General features: G+C 37.0%; 1 protein-coding gene across 1 annotated transcript in view; it reads right to left on the reverse strand.

The window, feature by feature from the left end:
* The window catches only part of LOC109070294 (netrin receptor DCC-like), a 182850-nt gene that overhangs the window by 104577 nt on the left and 53273 nt on the right, over positions 1-25000 (reverse strand). The window contains 3 exon segments of the mRNA XM_042723345.1: positions 8022-8158; positions 9204-9354; positions 14878-15165. Of these exon segments, the coding sequence (XP_042579279.1) occupies positions 8022-8158; positions 9204-9354; positions 14878-15165 (576 nt within the window).

The following is a 25000-nucleotide window of genomic DNA, read 5'->3' on the forward strand; positions in this document are numbered from 1 at the left end:
TTGAAAAATGCCCTCAGAAATAGTTTTAACTCCCTCTTTTACTGAATGGAAGAGGTGCTTTTAATATAACGTCAGTGAGTGTCTTATGTCATATTTACATAAGATTTTACAATATTTACATTTTTTGAGGCGTTAAGAGAGGGTTATTAAATTATTTACATGTTAATTCGTTATCTTCTTTTTCGTGGTTAAATTGAATGTAGTTTCCTAAAGGAAACTGCGTTACGTAAAAAAGACTAGCCTAATTATTTTGAGGCTGATGAAGTGATAATTGTTAAAAGTAATGTTTTGCATGTTATATTTCAGACTTGTTGAGCTTGTGTCTTCATTGTGCTCGCGCCGGGAGTTAACCACACAGAACCCTGCTTGTGTGAGGAGGCGATTTTCTCAGCTTCTTTAGAAAAGAGGGCCACCAGACAGGAGAGCATAATTCTTTTGAGACTGATGTGAGTTATCCTTTTTTTTTTTTCCTGAGTAAAAAAAAATAAAAAATATGTTTTTGTAGATGTTGAAAGCCAGAGACAGGAGAGCATAATTCTTTTGAGACTGATTTGAGTTGTTTTTAGAAAATAAATGTTTCTGTTGTCATTTTGATGCAACAACAGTATGATTACGTGTTAATATTTTATTTAAACCATTGATATCCGTGTTTTTCACTGCAGAACTCAAACCAACTTTGGAGTTGTCTGATTTGGAGAGTCATCATTCTGGGTCTTCCTTAAAGAAATAGTTCACACAAAAAAATAATTTACTTACACTCATGTCATTCCAATATTTACAACACAAATGAAGATATTTTTAATTTTCTCTCATAATTTTCTTCAAGCTTCAAAAAATACAAAGTTATTGTAGAAGTAATCCATGCCAATATTTATATATTAATAAATCTTAAATGATATCATAGTGAACATGTCTGTTCAGAAGAGAATCACAAGGGAACATTAAATATATTTATTTGTGTTCCAAAAATTAGCAGAGTTTGTATGGGTTTGGGACAACGCGGGAGAGAATAAATTATGACCATTTTCATTTTATGTTGAATTACCCCTTTAAAGAGCAGCCCTCCTCGTACATGAAAATTTGTGAGGTATGTGAATGTCATGTCTGTTTTAATGTTTCAGTAAAGTAACAATATTACATCCCCTTACACTAGTGCTGCCATAATAGCATTCTAGAGCGCTGTGGTACACAGAGACATTAAACAACCATACAAAGTGTTGAAATTATAAAACGGACTATTTACCTATCCTTACTGATGTGAATGCACCTCTATCTGAAAATGGATAGATTTTAATTAAATGCTGTTGGGTTTTTTTCAAATATTTTTCTCTCTTTAGGCCACTGATGAAGAACAGTCGGTGACTGGGATGAATGCTGGTCAAAGAAGAGAATGTCCTTTCCCCCAAACGAATGCAACAGTGGTTTAAAGGAGGAGGCTGCCCTGGATGATGTAAAAGATGTCACATGTCTTTGCTGTGCTGATGGGGCTTCTTCACGACTACATCAATTATGCTAAAGAGATCATGAAAATTGGCAGAGATGCCTGATCTGTATTCATGGACTATCAAACAAACTGTAAGTGTATAATTTGTAAAAACAAAATTATACAAAATTAATGCTTTTTTTAGAGTTTACACGCTGTCATTCATACACATGCTCACATTCTTTCACACATATGTTTCTGATAAATGTTATAATATCAGTGTTAATGTTGTGGTTTATTTACTGTCATGCCAGAATAATATTATTTTTTTGTATAATATTTTTATATGATGCATAAAATTTACCAAAAAAGATTTTAAGATTTGATCTTAAAAGTTATATTCAACAAATGTTAAATGCTTCATATATAAACTCTGTAGCTGATAATGCCATACTTTTCTGAATTTCTTCTTACATGAATGTTTTCTCTTGTTTTAAATAAATATTTACCTTTTGATAGTCATTCTGTGTGTGTTAAAGTGATTTTAAAATGAACAAGATTTGTAGGTTTAATGTCTAGCTTGATTTGGATTCATTTTAGCCTAGCAGTGTAGTAATTTTAAACAATAAAAAAGCAACCCAGCATGCTGGGTCAAACATATAACCCAGCTTGTTGGGTTAAAACAACCCAGTGCTGGGTTCGTCCCTTTTTGACCCAGCGCTGGGATGCCAAAATAACCCAAATTGTTTTTTTTTTAACCCAGCAGTTTTTAGAGTGTACACTTTGTTCTAACCGCCTGTGGTCTGCAAAGACGCTGGAAGGAGCACTTGGCCAGCCAAGAAACAGAACGCTCATAACAAAAGCAAAACCGAATGATCACCCAATAAAAACCACCTAACAACATATACCACGGGACAAACCATATTCCCATAAACTCCATGCTGAGGTGTCGAGATCATGGGAGAAACTGTATTCGTATCCATATTCGCGCACCAAGGAAACGGCCAAAGCCATCGCTCATTCAGTGGCAGCATTGGTGGCCACGGAGCGACATTTGTGGTTGAATCTATCCGAACTACAAGATAAGGACAGATTCTTTCTGCTGGATGCCCCTCTATCGGCATCTGGCCTCTTCGGCGGCACAGTCGATACTGTCATCGAGAGGTTTCAGGAGGCAAAGAAGCAGGCGGCGGTATTCCAGAGCTTCCTCCCTCGCCGTTCCCAGGTCTTTGGGACTGCTTAGCAGCTCCCATCCAGCTCCTCATATCGCCAGACCCTGAAGCAGAGCATCGCAACCCGTACTCCCTCACTGAAAGAACAGGGGCGGGGCGGGGCGGGGCAGGGCGGGGCTGCGTTCTCATATGGTATCCTCGCAGCAGAAAGCGGATCTACAGACCGTAACTCAGCCAAGCAGTCCTAACAATCACACCATCAGGGCCCTGAGGGCAGCCCACCCTGGGGAGGAGAGGTACACAACACAGTATACAGTGCTCAAACCTCCTCAGTGCCCTCAGGGGGCTTCACTGATACCCCTGCCACCCCAGGTGCTTCAAGGCTCTGTAAGCTCCGGCAAGCGAATTTCTGCCAGGCAATGGTACGGCATGGGAAAGCTTGTCCCCTCAAGTGAGGGCGCTAGAGCAGTCTGTTCGGTCATTCCCTTTCGGTCATCCACTTCAGGGCACTGAAGCTCTAGTATTTGAACAAGTAGATGACACTCTTGAGGAAGGAAGCCATATAACGTGTTCCTCAGGGTTCTATAGCCATTACTTCATCGTTCCGAAAAAGGATGGGGGTTGTGTCCAATCATAGATCTGCGTCTTTTGAACTGCGCTATCAAAAGATTTTGATTCAACATGCTCACTATCAAACAAATTGTGTCTCAGATCAGGTCCAAGGACTGGCTTGTCACGATAGATCTCAAGGACACATACTTCCATTTATCCATCGTTCCTCAACACAGGAAGTTCCTGAGGTCTGCTTTCGGGGGCGAAGCATACCAGTATCGGGTTCTCCTGTTCGGCCTGTCACTCTCACCCTGCACTTTCACCAAGGTTGTGGATGCTGCACTGGCTCTGTTACAACTCCAGGGCACCCGCATACTGAAGTACAACAATGATTGGTTGATCCTTGCTCAGTCAGGGCAGATTGCGGCTCGGAATCGAGATGTCATCCTCATCCATATGATAGAGATGGGGTTACGGCTAAACGCCAAGAAAAATGTGCTTTCTCCACTACAGAGAACCACTTATCTTGGCATGGTGTGGGATTCAACAACGATGCAGGCACAGCTGTCTGCTGCTTATATCGAAGCGATTCTTACAGCCGTGAGGGGAGTTAGAGAAAGCCAGTCACTCACTATCAAAGAGTTTCAGAGACTGTTGGGTCTGATGGCAGCTGCGTCCAACATGATATCTTTTGGCCCGCTATACATGAGACCCTTGCAGTGGTGGCTGGTGCACCAGATCCTCCTGTGGGCTCAGGGAAAGCTCCTCTCATTCAGAGCAGTCTACATCCCTGGGCACCTCGATCAGGGAGCAGACATCCTGTTGAGACAGGGGCTGAGGCGCAGGGAATGGAGACTCCACCCATAGGTGGTGGAGCTCCTCTGGAGGGAGTTCGGCCAGGTGGAATTGGATCTATTTGCATTGCAGGAAACAACACACTGTCTGCTCTGGTTCTCCCTCACACATCCAGTTCTGCTTGGGTTGGATACTATGCTACAGACATGGCCGAGGCTTCGTCTGTATGCATTTCCCCTGATCGCTCTTCTCCCGGGAGTTCTGGAGAGAGTATGCTGGGACTGGGTCCGTCTTCTGCTAGTATCCCCATTCTGGCTGGCCCAAGTATGGTTCTCGGATCTTGTATCCCTCCTCGACGGCTCCCTATTAGAGATTCTGATCAGGAGGGACCTTCTCTCTCAGGCGGAGGTCTCCATACTTTACCCCTGCCCGGAGTTATGGAAGCTGTGGGTGTGGCCCCTGAGGGGGCACAGTTCTTAGCATCCAATCTCTCAAATAAGGTTGTTGAGACCATACTCCAGTCCAGACCTCCTGCTACGAGGAAACTGTAAGCCTTGAATTGGGAACTGTTCACTGTTTAAATCAATGCATGGAATGTTGTATATGTTTTGCTTTTATATATATATATATATATATAGATATATAAACTGTGTGTTGTCTTTTTTATATATGCTATTTTTTCTGATGATATATGTGTTTTTCTGATGACATATTAACACATCAAGGCATAGAAAAAGTGACAAGACTACATTTAGAGATTTACAAATGGCGTCATACAGTTGTTTAACTGATCAGTAGCTTCCTGATCAAATACATACAGACATGCATACAGAAAAACTGTGTGTGTCTAAAAGCAGATCATCTGAGCTGCTCTCCTCCACATTCATCTTTATCTCCGCTGAAGGAGTCTCCAGAGCACTGGCGTGCTCCTCTCACACGCTTGCTTTATTTGATTTACAGGCCAGAATAATAATAATAATACAGCTGTCACTTGATGTCTAATATCCTGCAGTGGCTCTTTAATTGGATTAAATGCCAGAAACTCTGTACAACATGAATACCTGAGAAGAGTCAAATCCACCGCATGAGAGAGAGGTGAAAGAAACAGTGCTGATGGGGTTTAGTTGGTCTGGTTAGGGGGTTAAAACACTGGTAACTAACACACAAGCTGGAGAGGTTTACTAACACTGTGCATCAGTCAAAGCTGAAGGCCTCCATGCACTGCACAAATAAAATACAGCATACTGAATCACAGACAAAACAAAAAAAAAAATAAATAAATAAATACAGTAAATTGCAACTGAAAAGTCAGGCTGCAATTCACAAAACTAATAAATAATAAATAAATAATATATATATATAATATATATATATATATATATATATATATATATATATATATATATATATATATATATATATATATATATATATATATATATATAATCACAACATGATCTTTTTATTATTATAAAAAATGTAAACGGATAAATTTACTGGTAATTATTATGCTTTTTTTTTTGTTTTTTGAAATAGGAAAAGGTGATTTAATTCTAAAATATTTGCCTAATAAAATGAAAACCATGAACAAAATTATATTGAAAAAAAAGTTGAAGCACTAAAATTGCTACTGAAATTGCAACTGAAAAGTCAGGCTGCAATTCACAAAACTGGATGTTTGTATGTCAATCAATCACTCACTCAATCAATCAATCAATCAATCAATCAATCAATCAATCAATCAATCAATCAGAAACTGAACACAAACACTGAAACCTGAGCTGATCTACAAACAGGCAATCAGGTCTGAGGAAAAGAACTAACAGTTGAATAATGAATCACAGGTGTTTACCAGCGTCCAATCAGAACACAGAATCTGAACCTCTGCTTTGATGAACTAAACATCTACAAAAGCACAAAAAGCTGTGAAAATCTGACGTAAAAAGAGCTGATTATGAACAGAGAGGATTTACATGGAGGGCAAAATAAAAACAAGAACAAAACTTAATTTCAAAGAGCTAATGATCAAACAGAGAATCTCACAAAGGAAGATGAAACTCATGGAAATGAGAATCAGATCAACAAACGAGCGAGTTTCTCACCAAAGGTTCACCAGAAGTTTCTTGGAAATCTCTATAATTCTATCACAAACTAAAAACTCCTGCATTCAGTACAACACATGAATATTAGCGTGTTCATCCACACAGACTGGAGCTAAAGAGACTCAAAGTGCTGTTTGCAGCTGCTCACCCAGTCACTGATGGAGGAATATACAGTTGCTGCACGTCAAAACTGACTGGATAAATTCATTCATTTATTCCTCATATATTTATTTAAGCTTAGTATTATTCTGAACGATGTCTGAAACTCTGTATTATGAGCACTTCTCGTGTTTATTTGCCTCTTTATGATGAATCACTTGCTGTATTCCTCACTTGCGAGTCACTTTGGATAAAAGTGTCTGGTAAATAAACAAAGATAAACGTAAGCACAACACAATATCAGCATCAAAGGGTATATTCATGGCAAACTCAAAAGAAAAAAACATCACAACAGCATTTAAATTAATTGTGTACAAAAATGTAACTATTATCTCTGCAAACAAACAACCAAAACAAAAATATTAGAAATAAAGAAAGAATTTGTAGATTATTGCTGTTGCTGCAATACAATTCTGTGAGTATTTAAGACATACGGCTGCTGCACAAATAGCATATATAATAAGCCGAAGCAGATCTGTACAGGTGGAGCTGGGGAAGGGGGAGGGTTTCAGAGGAACTTTCAAAGCATGCTGCAAAATGCTCAAGTGGATACAAACCAGCCATTTAAAGGAATACTCCACTATTTTTGAAAATAGGCAAATTTTTCAACTCCCCTAGAGTTAAACAATTGAGTTTTACCGTTTTCGAATCCATTCAGACGATCTCCGGGTCTGGCGGTAGGACTTTTAGCTAAGCTTAGCATAGATAATTGAATCTGATTAGACCGTTAGCATCTCGCTCAAAAAAAATCAACAAAGAGTTTCAATATTTTTCCTATTTAAAACTTGACTCTTCTGTAGTTACATCATGTACTAAGACTGACGGAAAATGAAAAGTTGCGATTTGATATTACGCAGCGCCTGAAAACAGTCCTCAGCTAGTTTGTGTAGTTGCACAGTTTCAGCCGTCAAATTTCAGGCGCTGCATAATATCATTGTGCCAGCTGCACCCATGGCACAGAAAATGAGCCTATTTTCAAAAATAGTGGAGTGTTCCTTTAAATGTAAAGCAGCAAGCTCATTGGCTGCTTTTCCAACATGAGCCAATCAGCTTGTGCCAAGTCATTTAACGCTGTGAATATCATCATTTACATTAAGAATCCATCAGCCTGCGCCATCTAGAGTTCCATGAAAGAACTAGATACTTTTTTTATAAAATCTTTAAATTTTTTATATGATAAAATATAACAAACAAAAATATACAAATTAGGGCTGTCAAATGATTAATCACGATTAATCACATCCAAAATAAAAGTTTTGTTTACGTAATATATGTATGTATACTGTGTATATTTATTATGTATATATAAATACACATGCATGTATATATTTAAGAAGAATATGTTATGTTTATATATTAAATATATTTATATATTATAAAAATATAAGAATATAACTATATAAATGTATATACATGTAAATATTTTCTAAATATATAATTTATGTGTGTGTATTTATATATACATAATAAATATACCCTGTACACATACATATATTATGTAAACAAAACTTTTATTTTGGATGTGATTAATCGTGATTAATCATTTGACAGCCCTAATATATATATATTTTTACATTTTTTTTGTTGTTATTTTACAATCATTAATATACTATTCTAATGATAATAGTTTGAATTAGTTTTGTTTTAATATTTTAATATTTTCCACATTCATTTTAATTTTAGTTCAAGTGTTACTAATTTTGTTAATATAGTATGCAGGTGAGTAAATGCAGACAGAATGATCACATTTGTCTGTTTTACAGCAGTGAGGGTGTGTTTTCTGTGGATCTGAGGGTTATTAAACAGGAGTAAACTCACCGAGCACGGAGAGCTCGCAGGACGCTGAGATGTTCTGCTGTTTGTTTTGAGCGACGCAGGTGTATGTTCCCGAGTCGTCGTCTGTGACGCTGCTGATCAGAAGGTTGCTGGCGCTCAGGAGAGAGTATTTCTTTGATCTGACGGAGAATCAGACACAGAAACACCATCAGACTCGACAGACGCAGCAGAGATGAAGAGAAAACAGAGTTGCTGCTCTCGTCTGACGATAACAGAAGATTATTAACATACAGATCAGCTGATGTTAGAGTTTAGTGATCAAATACACTACAGTATTATTTAAAAGGTCCATACGGAAATGTAACATATGACATATATCTCCCCAAATCAAGAGTGATATTGCCATTTATACTGTGCATTCTCTTTCAACAGAGAAATTTGTTCATATGCTAATAATGTTTGTATTATATGTAGCAACCATATGTCAACAATATATATTAGAATAATGTATGCATGTTTATTAAAACAACATATATACAAACAATCTGAATGTTTACACGGTTTTGTAATATATTTTTAAAAAATCTTTTACAATTACTATATCATATCAGCATGTATTAAGATGGATATACATGTACATGACATTTATGTCCAAAAATGTGTTACACATGTATACACATACATATTTACATGGGCTAGATAAATATGTGTTAACATATAAAACAGTTTGGAATTCTTATAGGTTTCATATATGTTTTTAAATCATTATTTGACAATATATTTGTATATATGGAAATTTTATATATGCACATTTAATTTCTGGTATACTTTCTTTAAGTTCCAGAAAATGGCCAAAAGAAAATTATACTTTTATTCATTAAATTATTAAATTTAAATGACCAAAAGTGACAGTAAAGACTAGTAATGGTTAGACTGGAGACTGTAAAAATCAGCTTTGACCACATAAATAAATTACATTTTACAACATATTCACATAGAAAACAGTTATTTTAAAATATAATAATATTTCACTGTTTTCAATGTATTTTTCATCAAATAAATGCAGTCTTTGCTGAGCAGAACTCTGATCTGATTCTTAAAACATTAAAAATAGTCTTACTGACCCCAAACTGTTAAGCAGCAGTGTAGATATAATGTAATTCAGCAGCAGTTTATGATGATGTTTGTGCTGATCTGGTGTGTCAGTGATGTGTTTCTCCTCACCTGCTCTGGATCAGCTCGTCTCCTCTCATCCAGTAGAAGGATGGGTTGGGAAAGCCGGAGGCAGAACATTCTAGAACCGCATCTCTGCCCTGAAGAGCCGTGACCTTCTGAGGCCTCTGGAGGAACGTCAGCGCTCGCTCTACTCCGGGCTCTGCTCACACACACACACACACACACACACTAGATTATACACATGCATCTGATTGTTTATTCCCGCCATCAGCACCATACACACATACAGGTCAGCAAGTGTCTCCTGAGGCATGTGTGTGTGTGTGTGTTTGTGTGCATGCATAATCACACACACACACACACGCACACACACAGCGGGTGCTCGTCTAGTTGCATGTCTTTGACCTCTGAATGTTCAGCTCAAACGGTGCAGTGTTCATGTCCTGAAGCCTACAGCGGCGTTTCCTCCCAGAATGCTCTTCTTTAGCCATCTCTCCCTCCAGAGACGCTTCCTAACGGCCCTGAGCCAAAGATCCAGCATCACGTGGACAGAAAACAACCCAGTCAGCTCTGTCCGGAGGGGATTCCTCTCGATTCTCTAGCCCTGCACCTGCTGTCTGAGAGCGACTGAGATGAGTAATAAACGCAGGAGGAACGTTCAGATCTCAGGAACTCAAGTCTAGACTCACACATCCAGACTTCAGAGTATCAGATTAAACCGTGATCTCTCAATCATCAATCTTTGCTGGTCTTGGAGCAAAACTCTGACAAGCCATCATTCATTAATATTCCTTAAATAAATAGAAGCCAAAACTTGAGATGGAGTTTTCTTCAAATGACTTATTAAACTGAACGTGTTGTTGTTCATCTAGATGCTATAAATGTCAACAGAGCACAGCAGGGTTTCTGTTCCTCACGACAGAGAAACCTAGCTTCTGAACAGCAACACTGAGATATGAACACAAATACAGCCTGTGTTTACATTCACATGTTTCCAGCCCAAAAACCCTAAAAGGGAATAGTTGTTTGTGTTTGGGGAACAGATTTGGAGAAATGCTGCATTGAGCACTCCAGTGAACCAGAACACTTTTTCACTGGAGGAAGTGTTATTATGGATTATGGACTCATATTTGAGTTAAAAACGTCTTGATGGATTTGTTTCATCTTTTGTCTTCTCCAGATGTTCACTGATGGACTGGAGTGGTGTGGATTACTTGTGGATTATTGTGATGTTTTTATCAGCTGTTTGGACTCATTCTGACGGCACCCATTCACTGCAGAGCATCCATTGATGAGACACTGATGCAATGCTACATTTCTACAAACCTGATGAAGAAACAAACTCATCCTGATCTCAGATGACCTGGCAGAACTATTCCTAAAATGTCAATTTCTTGGCATTTCTCCTGATTTTGAATTGTGAGCTTGTTTCATGCGAGTGTTAGTTTAGAGTTTAAACGAGATGCTGATGATGATTCGAGTGAAGTTCTCGAGTCATTAGCAGGACGCTGAGGTTTCTGAACTCAAACGCGACTAACGAGTCATTGATTCTCGTGCATCGATCAACAGAAATGTCAGAGCTGCAGAAATCATTCAGAATCCTCACGGAAAATGACAGACTGATATTTGAGCTCCGATACCTGCTGCTGGAAAACAAGCAATAATCACAGAAAAAAAAACAAGTACAATCAGTGACAAAAAACACAAATACATACAGAGACACTAAAAAAAAAGAAAAAAAAACCACTGACACAGACTTACATTTGTAAATATATATTTTTTTTACAAATAAGAAGGAGGTTATTCTGAGATTTGAAGGTTTAGCTCACTTCTGGGTACACACTTGTGGATTACACACATTAAAACAGTTAATTCGTAAATAAATCATACCATTTCATATGATTTAATAATTACTTAAAATTATTTCATAATTGACATTTATTAATGGCCAAAGTAAATATATAGTGAGTGTTTCATATATAGAATGACTTGAAATTGTTTCATAATTGACTAACTTTGCAACAATGACACTGTTTTTGAACTGAAATGAATCAGCATTGATCTAAATAATGACTATGGTCTTCAGTAGAGCTGATTTACAGATTCAATTTTAAATAAATTCATAATTATTACAATTACAAATACAATACATTATTTCTACAGCGCTTTATACAATACAGTTTGTTTCAAAGCAACTTTGGAGTAATAAACAGGAAAATTTGTAAAAAGTTGTAAAATTCATCAATTATGAAACTTTAAGCTTCAACAACACAACTTAGTTATTATTCAGATCAATTCAGTTTGATTCAGATTCAGTTCAGTTAAGTTCAAAAACAATATCAATGTTTCAAAGTTCATCAATTATGAACTGAAGAAATTAACGCAAATACACATTAATCATGATTGTTTCATGTATAATGTGTTTTTGAATTTTTGGCAAAAGTAAATATATCGTGAGTGTTACTTTTCACATAAAATTACTCATTTGATGTTGTTTCATAATTAATGCAACATTAAACTGAATTGATCTGAATAATGACTGTGGTCTTTTAAAGAGCTGCTTTACAGGTGATTTTGAAAATTTTATAATTCACCTTTATTTCTACAGGGCTTTATACAAATACAGATTGGTTCAAAGCAGCTTCACAGAAATAAACAGTAAAATAACTGTTAAAATTGAAAAATTCATCAATTATGAAACTAATCTTTAAAAGGGTCCTATTATGCTCTTTTACAAGGTCTTGATTTTGTTTTGGGGGTGTACTAGAACAGGCTCTCATACTAGGTTGTTCGAAAAACATATTTTTTCCATGTATTTTACATTATTACAACACCTCTCTCCCCAGTCTGGCATGAACGGCTGGAATAGTTCCTGCATCAAATGAAGGCCTGCCTTCTGAAATACTAAATGCACTGTGATTGGTTAGCTGGGCCAGTGTGTGCTGTGATTGGTTAGCTGGGGCAGTGTGTGTTGTGATTGGTCAGCTGGGCCAGTGTTTGCTGTGGTTGGTTAGCTGGGCCAGTGTGTGCTGTGGTTAGTTAGCTGGGCCAGTGTGTGCTGTGGTTGGTTAGCTGGGCCAGTGTTTGCTGTGGTTGGTTAGCTGGGCCAGTGTGTGCTGCGGTTGGTTAGCTGGGCCAGTGTGTGCTGTGATTGGTCAGCTGGGCCAGTGTGTGTTGTGATTGGTTAGCTGGGCCAGTGTGTGCTGTGATTGGTTATCTGGGCCAGTGTGTGTTGTGATTGGTTAGCTGGGCCAGTATGTGTTGTGATTGGTTAGCAGGGGCCAGTGTGTGTTGTGATTGGTTAGCTGGGCCAGTGTGTTGTGATTGGTTAGCTGGGCCAGTGTGTGTTGTGATTGGTTAGCTGGGCCAGTGTGTGCTGTGATTGGTTAGCTGGGCCAGTGTGTGTTGTGATTGGTGAGCTGGTCCAGTGTGTGCCGTGATTGGTTAGCTGGGCCATTGTGTGCTGTGATTGGTTAGCTGGGACAGTGTGTGTTTTGTGATTGGTTATCTGCCACAGTGTGTGTGTTGTGATTGGTTAGCTGGGCCAGTGTGTGCTGTGATTGGTTTGCTGGGCCAGTGTGTGCTGTGATTGGTTAGCTGGGCCAGTGTGTAGTGTGATTGGTTAGCTGGGCCAGTGTGTGGTGTGATTGGTTAGCTGGGCCAGTGTGTGCAGTGATTGGTCAGCTGGGCCAGTGTGTGTTGTGATTGGTCAGCTGGGCCAGTGTGTGTTGCGATTGGTTAGCTGGGCCAGTGTGTGCTGCGGTTGGTTAGCTGGTCCAGTGTGGGCTGTGATTGGTTAGCTTGGCCAGTGTGTGCTGCGATTGGTCAGCTGGTCCAGTGTGTGCTGCGATTGGTCAGCTGGGCCAGTGTGTGCTGCGGTTGGTTAGCTGGGCCAGTGTGTGTTGTGATTGGTTAGCTGGGCCAGTGTGTGTTTCGATTGGTTAGCTGGGCCAGTGTGTTGGTTAGCTGGGCCAGTGTGTGCTGCGGTTGGTTAGCTGGGCCAGTGTGTGCTGTGATTGGTTAGCTGGGCCAGTGTGTGCTGTGATTGGTCAGCTGGGCCAGTGTGTGTTGTGATTGGTCAGCTGGGCCAGTGTGTGCTGCGGTTGGTTAGCTGGGCCAGTGTGTGTTGTGATTGGTCAGCTGGGCCAGTGTGTGTTGTGATTGGTCAGCTTGGCCAGTGTGTGCTGCGATTGGTCAGCTGGGCCAGTGTGTGCTGCAATTGGTTAGCTGGGCCAGTGTGTGCTGTGATTGGTCAGCTGGGCCAGTGTGTGTTGTGGTTGGCAGCACTCGGCGCCTGGTCGGGAAATGTCCTGCCTCTTACCATAGCCACCTGCTGTGAGCTTCAGTATAAATATTGCCTCAAAATCAAATCAGTTTGAGCGTGATTTAAACTTGGATGATTGTAACCGCTATAAGCTCATCTGCCTTGGGAACACTAGCGTGTCTTTGACATAGTGATATAACACTCGATGCCTTCTCTAGTGCAGCACAAACAGGTCTCGTCCCATTCGTCGATCTTTGTGATATCACAAATCCCGGAAAATATGCGTTATAGTCCAAACGAGTTGTTCGCTGTAGTTTTTGAAAAGTGATTTCTGTTAAATAAAATATCTCCTTTTGAATTGGACTTTGAGTTTTGAAACTTTGCAGATCTTTTTTATGCTCAAACAGCAACATTACAGACTAATAAAGCTGAAAAAGAGAAAAAGCATAACAACACAACAGAGTCATTATTCGGACCAATTCAGTTAGATTCAGATTCAATTCAGTTATGTTAAAAAAATATCCATGTTTCAAAGTTCATCAATTAGAACTGAGTAAAAAGAACAAAATACACATTAATCGTGATTGTTTCATGTATAGTGTTTTTGAATTTCAGACCAAATATCAGAGTGTTACTTTTCAAATAAAATGACTCATTTGATGTTGTTTTATAACTGATGCAGCATTGAACTGAATTGATCTGAATTATGACTCTATTGTCTTCTGTAGAATCTGAGTTTGTTTCATATTTGATGAATTTTGCAACATTAAAACTGCCATCTTCCTGTTTATCTCTGTGAATCTGTTTTGAATGCATCCGTATTCAGTGAAGCGCTGTATGAATGAAGGTGGCCTGACTCTTCCTGGTGAGTGAGTCAGAAGCAGAAGTTAGTGGAGGTCAGCGGTTGACTAGTTAGTGAAAGTCAGGCGGGTCATTAGTTAGTGGAGGTCTGCGGGTCACTAGCTAGTGGAAGTCAGGCGGGTCACTAGTTAGTGGAGGTCTGCGGGTCACAAGTTAGTGGAGGTCAGCAGGTCACTAGCTAGTGGAAGTCAGGCGGGTCACTAGTTAGTGGAGGTCAGGTGGGTCACTAGTTGGTGGAGGTCAGCGGGTCACTCGTTAGTGGGGTCACTTGTTAGTGGAGGTCAGTGGGTCACTAGTTAGTGGAGGTCAGCCGGGTCACTAGTTAGTGGGGTCACTTGTTAGTGGAGGTCAGGCAGGTCACTAGTTAGTGGAGGTCAGTGGGTCACTAGTTTAGTGAGGTCAGGTGGGTCACTAGTTAATAGAGGTCAGAAGGGGTCACTAGTTGGTGGAGGTCAGTGGGTCACTAGTTAGTGGAAGTCAGGCGGGTCACTAGTTAGTGGAGGTCAGGTGGGTCACTAGTTAGTGGAAGTCAGGCGGGTCACTAGTTAGTGGAGGTCAGGTGGGTCACTAGTTGGTGGAGGTCAGCGGGTCACTCACCCGGTATGACGCGCAGGTCAGCGTCTGTGCCAGTGCGGGAGCTGCTGGGGTTCTCCGTCAGACAGCGGTATGTGGCCGAGTCTGGCGGCTGGACCCTGCTGACCTGCAGAGATCTGGAGGGCAGGATGACCACCCTGCTGTCGGGGTCAAAGGTCAAAGGCAGGTCCTCCCTGTTCTTCTGCCAGCGCACCATGGGCATGGGCTCACCAGTAACCTCGCAGCGCAGCAGAGCCATGTCACCCAGATGAGCCGAGACAGACTCGGTGGGGACGACCACTCGCAGAGGACCTGAGGGAGAACCACAACAGAGAGAGAGAGAGAGAGAGAGAGAGAGAGAGAGAGAGAAAGAGTTAAATGCATTGAAATGCTGTGCACTTACGTTTGAATGCAGAAGATGCACAGGAGATTTATTTATTGTTTAACAGAGACATGACAGAACAGAAGAGTATTGAGCTTCTCTCTCAGAGCTCATCTGCAGCACTTGTTCCTGATTACGCTTTTACTAAACCTAGGAAAAACTCACAAACTATTTAAAATGTAAAAAAGGTTGATAAATTAATAAAAAAAAATAAAAAAAAATTACAAATAAATTAAAATTTAATATACAGAGAGAAAAACAAAAAAAAAAAAAAAAAAAAAAAACAAATAAATAAAATATTAAATAACTAACCCTAAAATTTAAAATACAAAGAGAAAAACAATGAATAAAAAATCTAAATGAATGAATGAATGAATGAATGAATGAATAAATAAATAATTGAAAAAATAAATAACGTAATAAAAATTAGAATAACAAATGAATTGTTGGTACAAAAACTGACAAACCATCCAGAATTTAAAACACAAAGAGAAAAAAAGAATACAAATAAAAATAATAAAATGACTAAATGAATGGATGAATAAATATATAAAAACTAATATAAACAAATAATTAATAAAATTAGAAATAAATGAATTGTCAGAACAACAAAGAAAACAAGAAAGAAAGAAAGAAAGAAAGAAAGAAAGTAAGTTATTTTTCAAATAGAAAGAAAAGAAAGAAAGAAAGAAAGAAAGAAAGAAAGAAAGAAAGAAAGAAAGTTATTTTTCAAAGTTTGCTGACCCTTCAAAATGTGTCTTCATGTTACCTTATAGGGTTAGGTTTAGGTTATATCTTATATCTACTAATCTATACCTTTTGGCTTCAATACAATTTCCCCAAGAAAGAACAGTCTGTCCACCATGATTTCTGTTCTTTTGCAAACAGAGCAGTTGAACAGGACAAACGCTTTATAACTTCAGAAGTAGGAGGTTTCCTATAGCGCATGAAGGCAGCATTAAAATGCGATGACGCTCATGAATGTTGTTATGTTAATGTAATTATGCTGATAATTGGACACATATGTCTGTGTAACATGTGCAGCGACTCAATCGCTCATGCTAACAGTGTGTGGTGTGAGTGTGTGTGTGTGTTTATGGTCCAGCATCACAGCAGCTCACACGGGAGCCACAATTATTGCAGAATGTGTTGTCAGAGTCGTATCAGCGTGATTATTGTTAACATGCTGCCTAACTGCCTCCAATTACAGTCTGCAGCGCACTAGCAGCCGACGGCCAAACACACACACACACACACACACACACACACAGCTGTATTTAACCTCTGATTACTGCTTCAGAACATAAGCGACATCAAACCTGGAAACAAGAAACAGACTGAGGCTGATATACAGTATATGATCATCACTTACAGAAACACACGACTGCAATCATCAGATCACAAAACCAGCAAATCAGCATATTAGAATGATTTCTGAAGATCATGTGACACTGAAGACTGGAGTAATGATGCTGAAAATACAGCTGCACATCACAGAAATAAATTACATTTGAACAGATATTCACATAGAAAACAGCAGTTTGGAATTCTTATAATATTTCACAGTTTTTTATTGTATTTTTTATCAAATAAATACAGCTTTGGTGAGCAGAAAAGCCTTTTTAAAAACTTTTTCAGCATCTGAACCCACTTTGACCTACAGCAACACACACACACACACACACACACACACACACACACACACGTTATGAATGTGCTGAATGCGAGCATTTCCTCTGCTGATGAGAGACAATCTGCAGCCTGTGATTACAGAGCTTCATTATCTGCTCTCATTAAGAAGGTGTTCATATGCAAATGAATGGGAAAGTGTTTAAATCTAATTAACACAGAGAGAAAAATGAGGAGGAATAATTCTGCTTCTGCATTCTCAAAATAGAGCAAGAGAATAGGATGATGATGCCACGGGAGAACGAATGGGGGGGGGGTGCGAGTGAGGAAACTCAATTGACTCCTACAGTCTTCCCTCATGTTGAAGGTGATGTAAAATAATTTCAGATGTTTTACTAGCTTCAGCTTTTCTTCAAAACTCACATCAGTTAACTCTGAAAAACAGTTCAGATTAAATTAAAATACAACCAAATCTGTATCTACAGGATGAAGGACAGTCAGAGACAGTTTCTGATTGGCTACACAAGCACTGGCCACACCCCCTGACACTCTGGTGCTGGTCAGAATCAAACACACAGATGTGATTTCATCCATTTCTGTCAGATAGTAGCCACAGTTTGTGAGAAATATTCTAAAATAAATAAATAAATAATGTAAAAAGTCAAATTTAATATTGACATAATAATGTCAAAAAAACATCAGAAGAATAAAATTAAAAAGGTAGAAAACATAAAAAGTTAATTAAAATGAAATCAAATAAAGTAAAATAAAAAATAAATAAACAAAATAAAGTTAAAAAAGTAAAATAAAATAAAAATGCAATGATTTAATAATAATAATAATAATAATAATAACATAATATAATTAATAAAATTAAATTTAAAGCAAAACAATAATATATAACACAATAAAAGAAAATGGAAAATATAATAAATCAATTAAATAAAAGCTAAATGAAATGAACTGAAAATTAATACATTACATTAAATTATTAAATTATTAAAGGAGTTTCCTTTTACTCCAGTGTTTCTTGCTGAAGCTGATAGAGGAAGAGGATGGATGATGAAGGCTAAGATCTACACTCATAACGTCCACCTGCACATTTGAGTCACTTGTCATGAATCAGAGAGATGGAGAGTTTGATTCTCTGACGTTCCCGGACTCGTGTTCAGCAGCACATCTAACACGCATCATTAAAGCATCTCTGAACACGAGCGCCGCAAATGTCACAAACCCTGAGTCACCGTTCACTTCTGACACAGACGTTCAGAGCGTCTCGTTTGGATTCCTTCATATCCTTCATTTGTGTTGTCTGCTTTCCAATACATGCGGCTCCGACTGACCATGTGATAAACCCTCAGCAAAAGCCCTATATTAAAATGCTGAAACATTTGCATTCTCTCTTTAAAAAACTGATTTGACACCTGTCAAAATATTCATCAACAAAATATCTATAAAAAAAGTCATGGTCAAATGACATTTAAGAGGTACTATAAAAACATCTAGTAAGTTTCAGAATTCAAAACTTTGTTAGACAAAAAAACAGCTTATATTGAAGGCATTCTGCCAAAACGACAGCTTGTGGAATGTTCGACTCTATGATGTAAATAGTGTGGATAAGCAACCACCTCCACAGAAGATGATCAACGACTGCTTCAACAGCGCTGCCTTTTTAGTTCCGCCCACAATCTACATCGCTGCCTGTTTAGCCCCGCCCATAGATTCTACAGCGCTGCCTGTTAAGCCCCGCCCACCGATTCTACATCGCTGCTTGTATAGTCCCACCCACTGATTGTACATTGCTGCCTGTTTAGCACCGCCCACTGATTGTACATTGCTGCCTGTTTAGCACCGCCCACTGATTGTACACCCTGACTGTTCAGCGCCTGTTTAGCCCCGCCAATTGTATTCCTAATGTAAATGGACAAGACAAACGCAGGTCTGTGCAGAAACCAAACGATAAAGATGCTCCGAAGACAACAAGACATTAAGTGTCAAGCTGTGGAAACAACAGTCTTTCACGAATTTACGCTCTCAATCATACACAACAATTAGCCAAACACAGCAGTAAGGGTTTACTTTATTATTTATTTCATTTATTACTTTATATAAATAAACGAATAAAAAGAAAATCAAGTACAAGCCAATTACACCAGGAAGGTCACGGTGGCACAAGTCAAACGATACTCTTTGTGTATGACTGTTTAACAGTGATTTCTGTGGCCTTTATGCCAGTACACTATTGAGTCGACACAAAGGCCAGGACCCTCGCAGACTAATTAAGCTCTTCTTCTTAAACCATGCAGTCTAATGACCCACAATGCTTTGCTGCAGAGCAGCGGCCGCTCACCTGCGTCTCTCTGCTGATCACCCAGCGTTTCTGCAGTCACTGCTCTGCTAATTAGACACGCGACGGCTTGTAATCCGTCAGCGGCGTTCATTACACTGGGCCTCATTAACAAAGCTGAGGGACGCCGCTGTGTGCAAACCAATTCAACAGGAAGACAAAGACGGATTCAGTCCAGTCATACATACACATGTGTGTGTGTGTGTGATCTCATCTTTCTTTGTTTAGTTTAACTTGATCTACTAAAACTGAAATAAGAAATTTAAAAAGTAACTTCAAAATAAAAATTCAAATAAAAAAAAATCTAATTTTACAAAAACTGAAATATATTAGAAAATTACAAATGTTTATTTTCAGATTTGTTTACAAACAAAATCTGGTCTTAAAGCAAAACTAGTAAAAAAAAAAGAAAAAGAAAAGAAAAGAAAAGAAAAAGAAAAAAAAAAAAGAAAAAGGAAAGGAAAAGAAAAGAAAAGAAAGAAAAAGAAAAGAACAGAAAAGAAAAAACAATAATCAGAGTTTAAAAAAAAAATGCATGGCAAATGACGCATATTAATTAGACAACCCCAATAATGCACATATAAACATAACATTTCAGGAAACAATATATAAAACAGTCCTGATATACTGTGATTAACCACCTGAGGACAGCATGACCTCTGTTCCCTGTGCATCATAACGCGTATGATAATACTTTATGAAGAGCTTGCTGATGATGACTGGTCAGAGGCATTTATGATGCATTATAAACAGGCTTCAGGACTCGCAAGCTGCAGGATCTCGCATTTTAATCAGGAGGTAACACAGTTTTTTGGGGTGCTGACATTAAACCTCTGGAGTCAGCTAACGCAGATATTGTATATTGAGGCAAATTCTCCTAATAATTCTCCTTAAATTACACTTTCAGTTTTGCTCGTACAGATAAGAGCAATACATCAATCGAATCTGTAAAGGTTCTACTTTTATTTGTATACAGACATAATAACAACAAAACTTTGTGCATTTATAAAATAAAGAAAACAAACAAGGTGCGCTGTCTGCCGCCTTGGTCTGCGCTGATCTTCAGTGTACAAAACGCGTCATTAAATGACACTGTAAGTAACTTCAGTGAATACTCAACACAGAGACATGAGAGAGATATCTATAGAAAGCCTGACATGTCTACTTTTAAACTGAGCAAGTGCTACCAAAAACAAATATTCTGTGATAAAGTCTCCCTTCATTATATCTAATGCGGCCATGCCCCCCGCGCCGAGCGCACTATTGAAGCTCGCGGCGGGAAACCGCCCTCATCAGAGCAAACAAAGCTGCGAGACCGTACTTCACGTTTTTTAAATGTTACTGTTCACTTCGCGCTGAGAGGAATAAGATTTGGATTACTTCAGAAAGAAGAACGAAGCGGCTTGACCCAGTAGAGATAAACATGAGTAAGTCTTTTTTATTATTAATTGTATTAGTTTTCATATAACTTGTACACATTTTACTAATTAGACTTTTTCCAAACTATAACTCCTGACTAAATGTATAATCAGGTGAAACATTATGAAGTTTCATTTACATCATCTCAATGTTTCACGATGCCAGGATGTTTTTTTTATTTTTTATGTTCTTAAACATAGACAGCAATACGATATAAAAGTAATATGAGTTATAATGTTGCTAGCTTAATGTCAGTAAGAATGATTAGACAAAACTTTACTGTGATAGGCTATTCTCTGTTCACGAATATAGCCATATAGTGTTTATAACTATATATTGTATAGGCCTTCATACAACAAAGCATGCTTGTTGTTTTCAAGAATGTAACTTTTTTTAAGCTTCTGTTTCATCAATATCGCTGCTCTGGTGTAAATATTTTAATGTTGTTTATACCCCCGTCATCATTGGTGTTTGCTATCGTCTGAGGTAAAAAAAAAAAAAAAAAATATCAACAAATAAGCAAAAAACACTGACAATAAATGTGCTATGTGGTAATTGTGTTCTTTTTTCCTGTATATTACACCTAATAGTATCAGTGGACCATCACAATAATGTAATAATGCAGTTTTATTTGCGTAAACAGCATGCTTACTTTTTTATTTTGGATAAACCTGTTGCAAAACGAAAAAAAGCAAACAACCAACCAACCCAGAAAACAGCAAAAAACAAAAGACCAACACACTCACACACCCCCAACAAAACAATAAAATTCAAAACAAAGTATTGTCCTTCAGAGCAGCAAACAAAAAACTAATATCACATTTTGTCGAAATGCCCAGGTATATGTGATGTTCATTAGCGGCGAACGGCCAGGTTATATATTCAGACATGACACATGAGCCTGCATTTAGTTGATCCAAAAATACAGATATTTGCATTTGCTTGAAGCCAGCTAGTATAATTGTGAAATATTTTTTACTATTTAAAATAACTGCTTTCTATTTGAATATATTTTTAAAATGTAATTTTTTAATTCCTGTGATCAAAGCTAAATTTTTGGCAGCATCATTACTCCAGACTTACTCCAAGTGTAACAATATACACTATACCATTTAAATTTTGATCTGATGAGCGCAGGAGGAACGCAGCTCTCAAACAAACAGATCACGCAAACACTGTGTGTGTGTGTGTGTGTGTGTGTGTGTGTGTGTGTGTGTGTGTGTGTGTGTGTGTGTTGAGTTTGTGTTCACATCTTCAGTCACTGGGTTCACAGCGACTCTCACCAAACTCAGATCAGGATTTTTCACACGCGCCAAACGATTTTTTCTCTGTCTGCAAACGCATCACATACTGTGTACTCTACTGTACCGTAAACCTGCTGCGTCTTCATTCTGATTAGAGTTTTAACAAGTAAGTGTCAAGTCTCTTCTAAAACACTGCAACTTATGTAAATGTCTAAGAAACTAATCTGACTGGGCTTCAGTGAAATACATTAAATTATAATAGCATTATCTATAGTTATTTTACTTAGCACTATCATTTAATATTTAAATGTTTAAGTAGTTTTCTTTATTGGGTCGCGCATGCATAATACATACTTGTAGTTGAAGAACTATTTTAATGTTAAATATTTTGAATATATAAAATATACCTAATGAAATATTAATATAAAATATAATTTATATTAAATATGTATAATATTAAATGTATTATTTATTTTAATATTATCTGGAATATTATTTACTTAAATTTATTATTATTATTATATAATAATTTTTATGAGTTTTGTACAACATTATTTCATACAGTGTTTAATAATATAAAAAAATAAAAAATAATTAAATATGAATGTACTATTATTTGAATATTATTAAAGATATTATACATTGCTATTTGACATAAACTGCTAAATACTAATATTATTATTAAAATTATATTTAACATTAATATATAATTTAATATTATTACTATGATTTAATATTTTTAATAATATAATAATTTGTTGTTGTTAATACTTAATATTTTATATTCAGCTATTATTTTTTTCATTACATTTAATATCATTATTTTATATTTGAACTGCTGGAGAAATACCAAAGCATGAAACTGCCAAAGCAGGGCAGTAAAGCACAGACGTCTCATGTTATTAATTCATGAATGAAAGTAGTTAAGAGAGTGTGACTGAGGAAAGCCTGTGCATGCATGCTGTGTGTGTGCTGCAGGTGCGAGAGGAACCGGATCTGCAGGTCAACATTCTACGAATCAAAGATCAAACATAAGACAAATGAACACAGAATCCTAATATCAACACATAAACACAGAAACAGAAAAAGATCATCAAACATAATTACCCTCAATCACTCTCGAACATCGCAGATGAAAGCCTCTGCTCCATCGGCCTGAAATATTCATGTGGAGTGGATGATGGAGGAGCGTCTTCAAAGAGACACGACACGATACAGCGGCATATTCTGACCGCAAACAGAAACACAAGCCTGCATGCTCACTGGCATTAATAATAATAATAATAATAATATAAATGAATAATATAAATGAAGGTTCAGATCATTATTTCTCATCAATAAATCCAAAACTGATGTATATATTTATTAAATTATATTTAATGTGGTGTCAGAGTATTTATATTATTATATTTTTATTTTATTATTACATTTCGTAATATAATATGATTATATTCAATATAGTGTATCTCTTGATAATAATAATGAATATAATAATGAATGAAATATTAACAGAAAACATAATATATAAAATAAATAATAATTTGTAAAAATAAAAAATACATTTTTAACATTTTGGAATGAATGAATGAATGAATGACATGAATGATAGAAAACAAACAAACGGACCTGGCTTGTGCTCATATATTGCCTGTAAAGGCGAGTGTGTTGGAGTGAATAATCAGCACTGGGCTTTATTTCAGGCCGTCTTCACCTCAGAGCGATTAGAGGACGAGTGCTCTCTTTAATACGCCTGAATTAAAGCCCTCATGAAGGTCACTTCTTCACTCAACGGCTGCGCTTCTGAAAGAAATCATATTCCAGATAAAGTTTCCCCACAGAAGGGAAACTAATGAGTTCAAAGACTCGTCACACTCACAAATACCACCTACATACACTCTAAAAACAACTTCAAATCAAAGCAGCAGATTCTGAGAAAACACACTGTACCTGAACAAACCAGATCAGATTCAGTTCAGCAAAATATGAAAATATATTCACAAAAATTTAATTACAATTAAAATAAAAAAAGAAATAAAAATAATTGCAAGAATAAATATAAAAATGTAAAAATGTGAATAAAATAAATAAATAATAAAATTGGAAACTAATGAATAAATTATAAAAAAATATGAAAAGAAATAAAATACATATGAAATGGGAAAAAATTTAATCAAACATGATTAAACAAAAAATAGAAATAAAGTATAAAATGTAAAAGGAAATGCAAAATTAAAAAAAAGAATGAAAAAAATGAAAAAAATGAATGAAACACTAAATAAAAATAAAATTAAAAAACAAAATAAATAATCAAACAAACTTGAATTAGAATTCATGTGATTGGTAAAATCACACTGATCCATCAGAAGCACTAATGTACAACAAAAAACATCACACACACCAAAAAATCATGTTCCTAATGTCTTGCTATCAAATTAAAGTATCTGAAAATCCTCTAAACAAGATGCAACAACAATGCATAAGGCATTATATTTTTCATATTGTAGATTTTTTAACTCAATAACTTATCTGATGCATGTAAATATGTCTTGAATTCACACCAAATCTCATGCAGTGATGCTTTTCAAATAAATCCATCTCGTTTAATAATATTTAGATATTTTTAAACTGGAAAACACTGCAATACAACTAATTAAAATGAGTTAAGTGGTAATTTTTTGCAGACACTTGTAAAGATACTTTCAGTGCAATAAGACTAATTACGGTCTTAATAAAGACACAATCAATGAAAACAAGAATTAGTGTCTTATGCAATGATGCTTCTCAGTGCAATGCGTTTTGTTCCAAGAACTTTCAGGCATTTTAAATGAAAAACTAAGCCTAAATATAATTTAAAAGTAATTAAGTCAATATTTTGGCCAATATTTTCACTTGTTGGCTTGCATTATTGCATCTCATGCAGCGATGCTTCTCAACTAAATGCATCTTTTTTTTAAAGACTTTTTCGACATTTTAACAGGAAAACGACTAATTAAAACCCATTAAGAAGTCATTTTTCTGTCACTATAACTGTATCTCTCTAGGTTTGGAGTGGCTTGAGCGTGCAGGCCTGATCTCGGAGGGTTTGTCTGTTGCTGATGGACGCTTGAACCCTGACGAGTCACTGAT

This window comes from Cyprinus carpio, chromosome B5 (assembly GCF_018340385.1).
Source record: "Cyprinus carpio isolate SPL01 chromosome B5, ASM1834038v1, whole genome shotgun sequence".
Classification (NCBI taxonomy): Eukaryota; Metazoa; Chordata; class Actinopteri; order Cypriniformes; family Cyprinidae; genus Cyprinus; species Cyprinus carpio.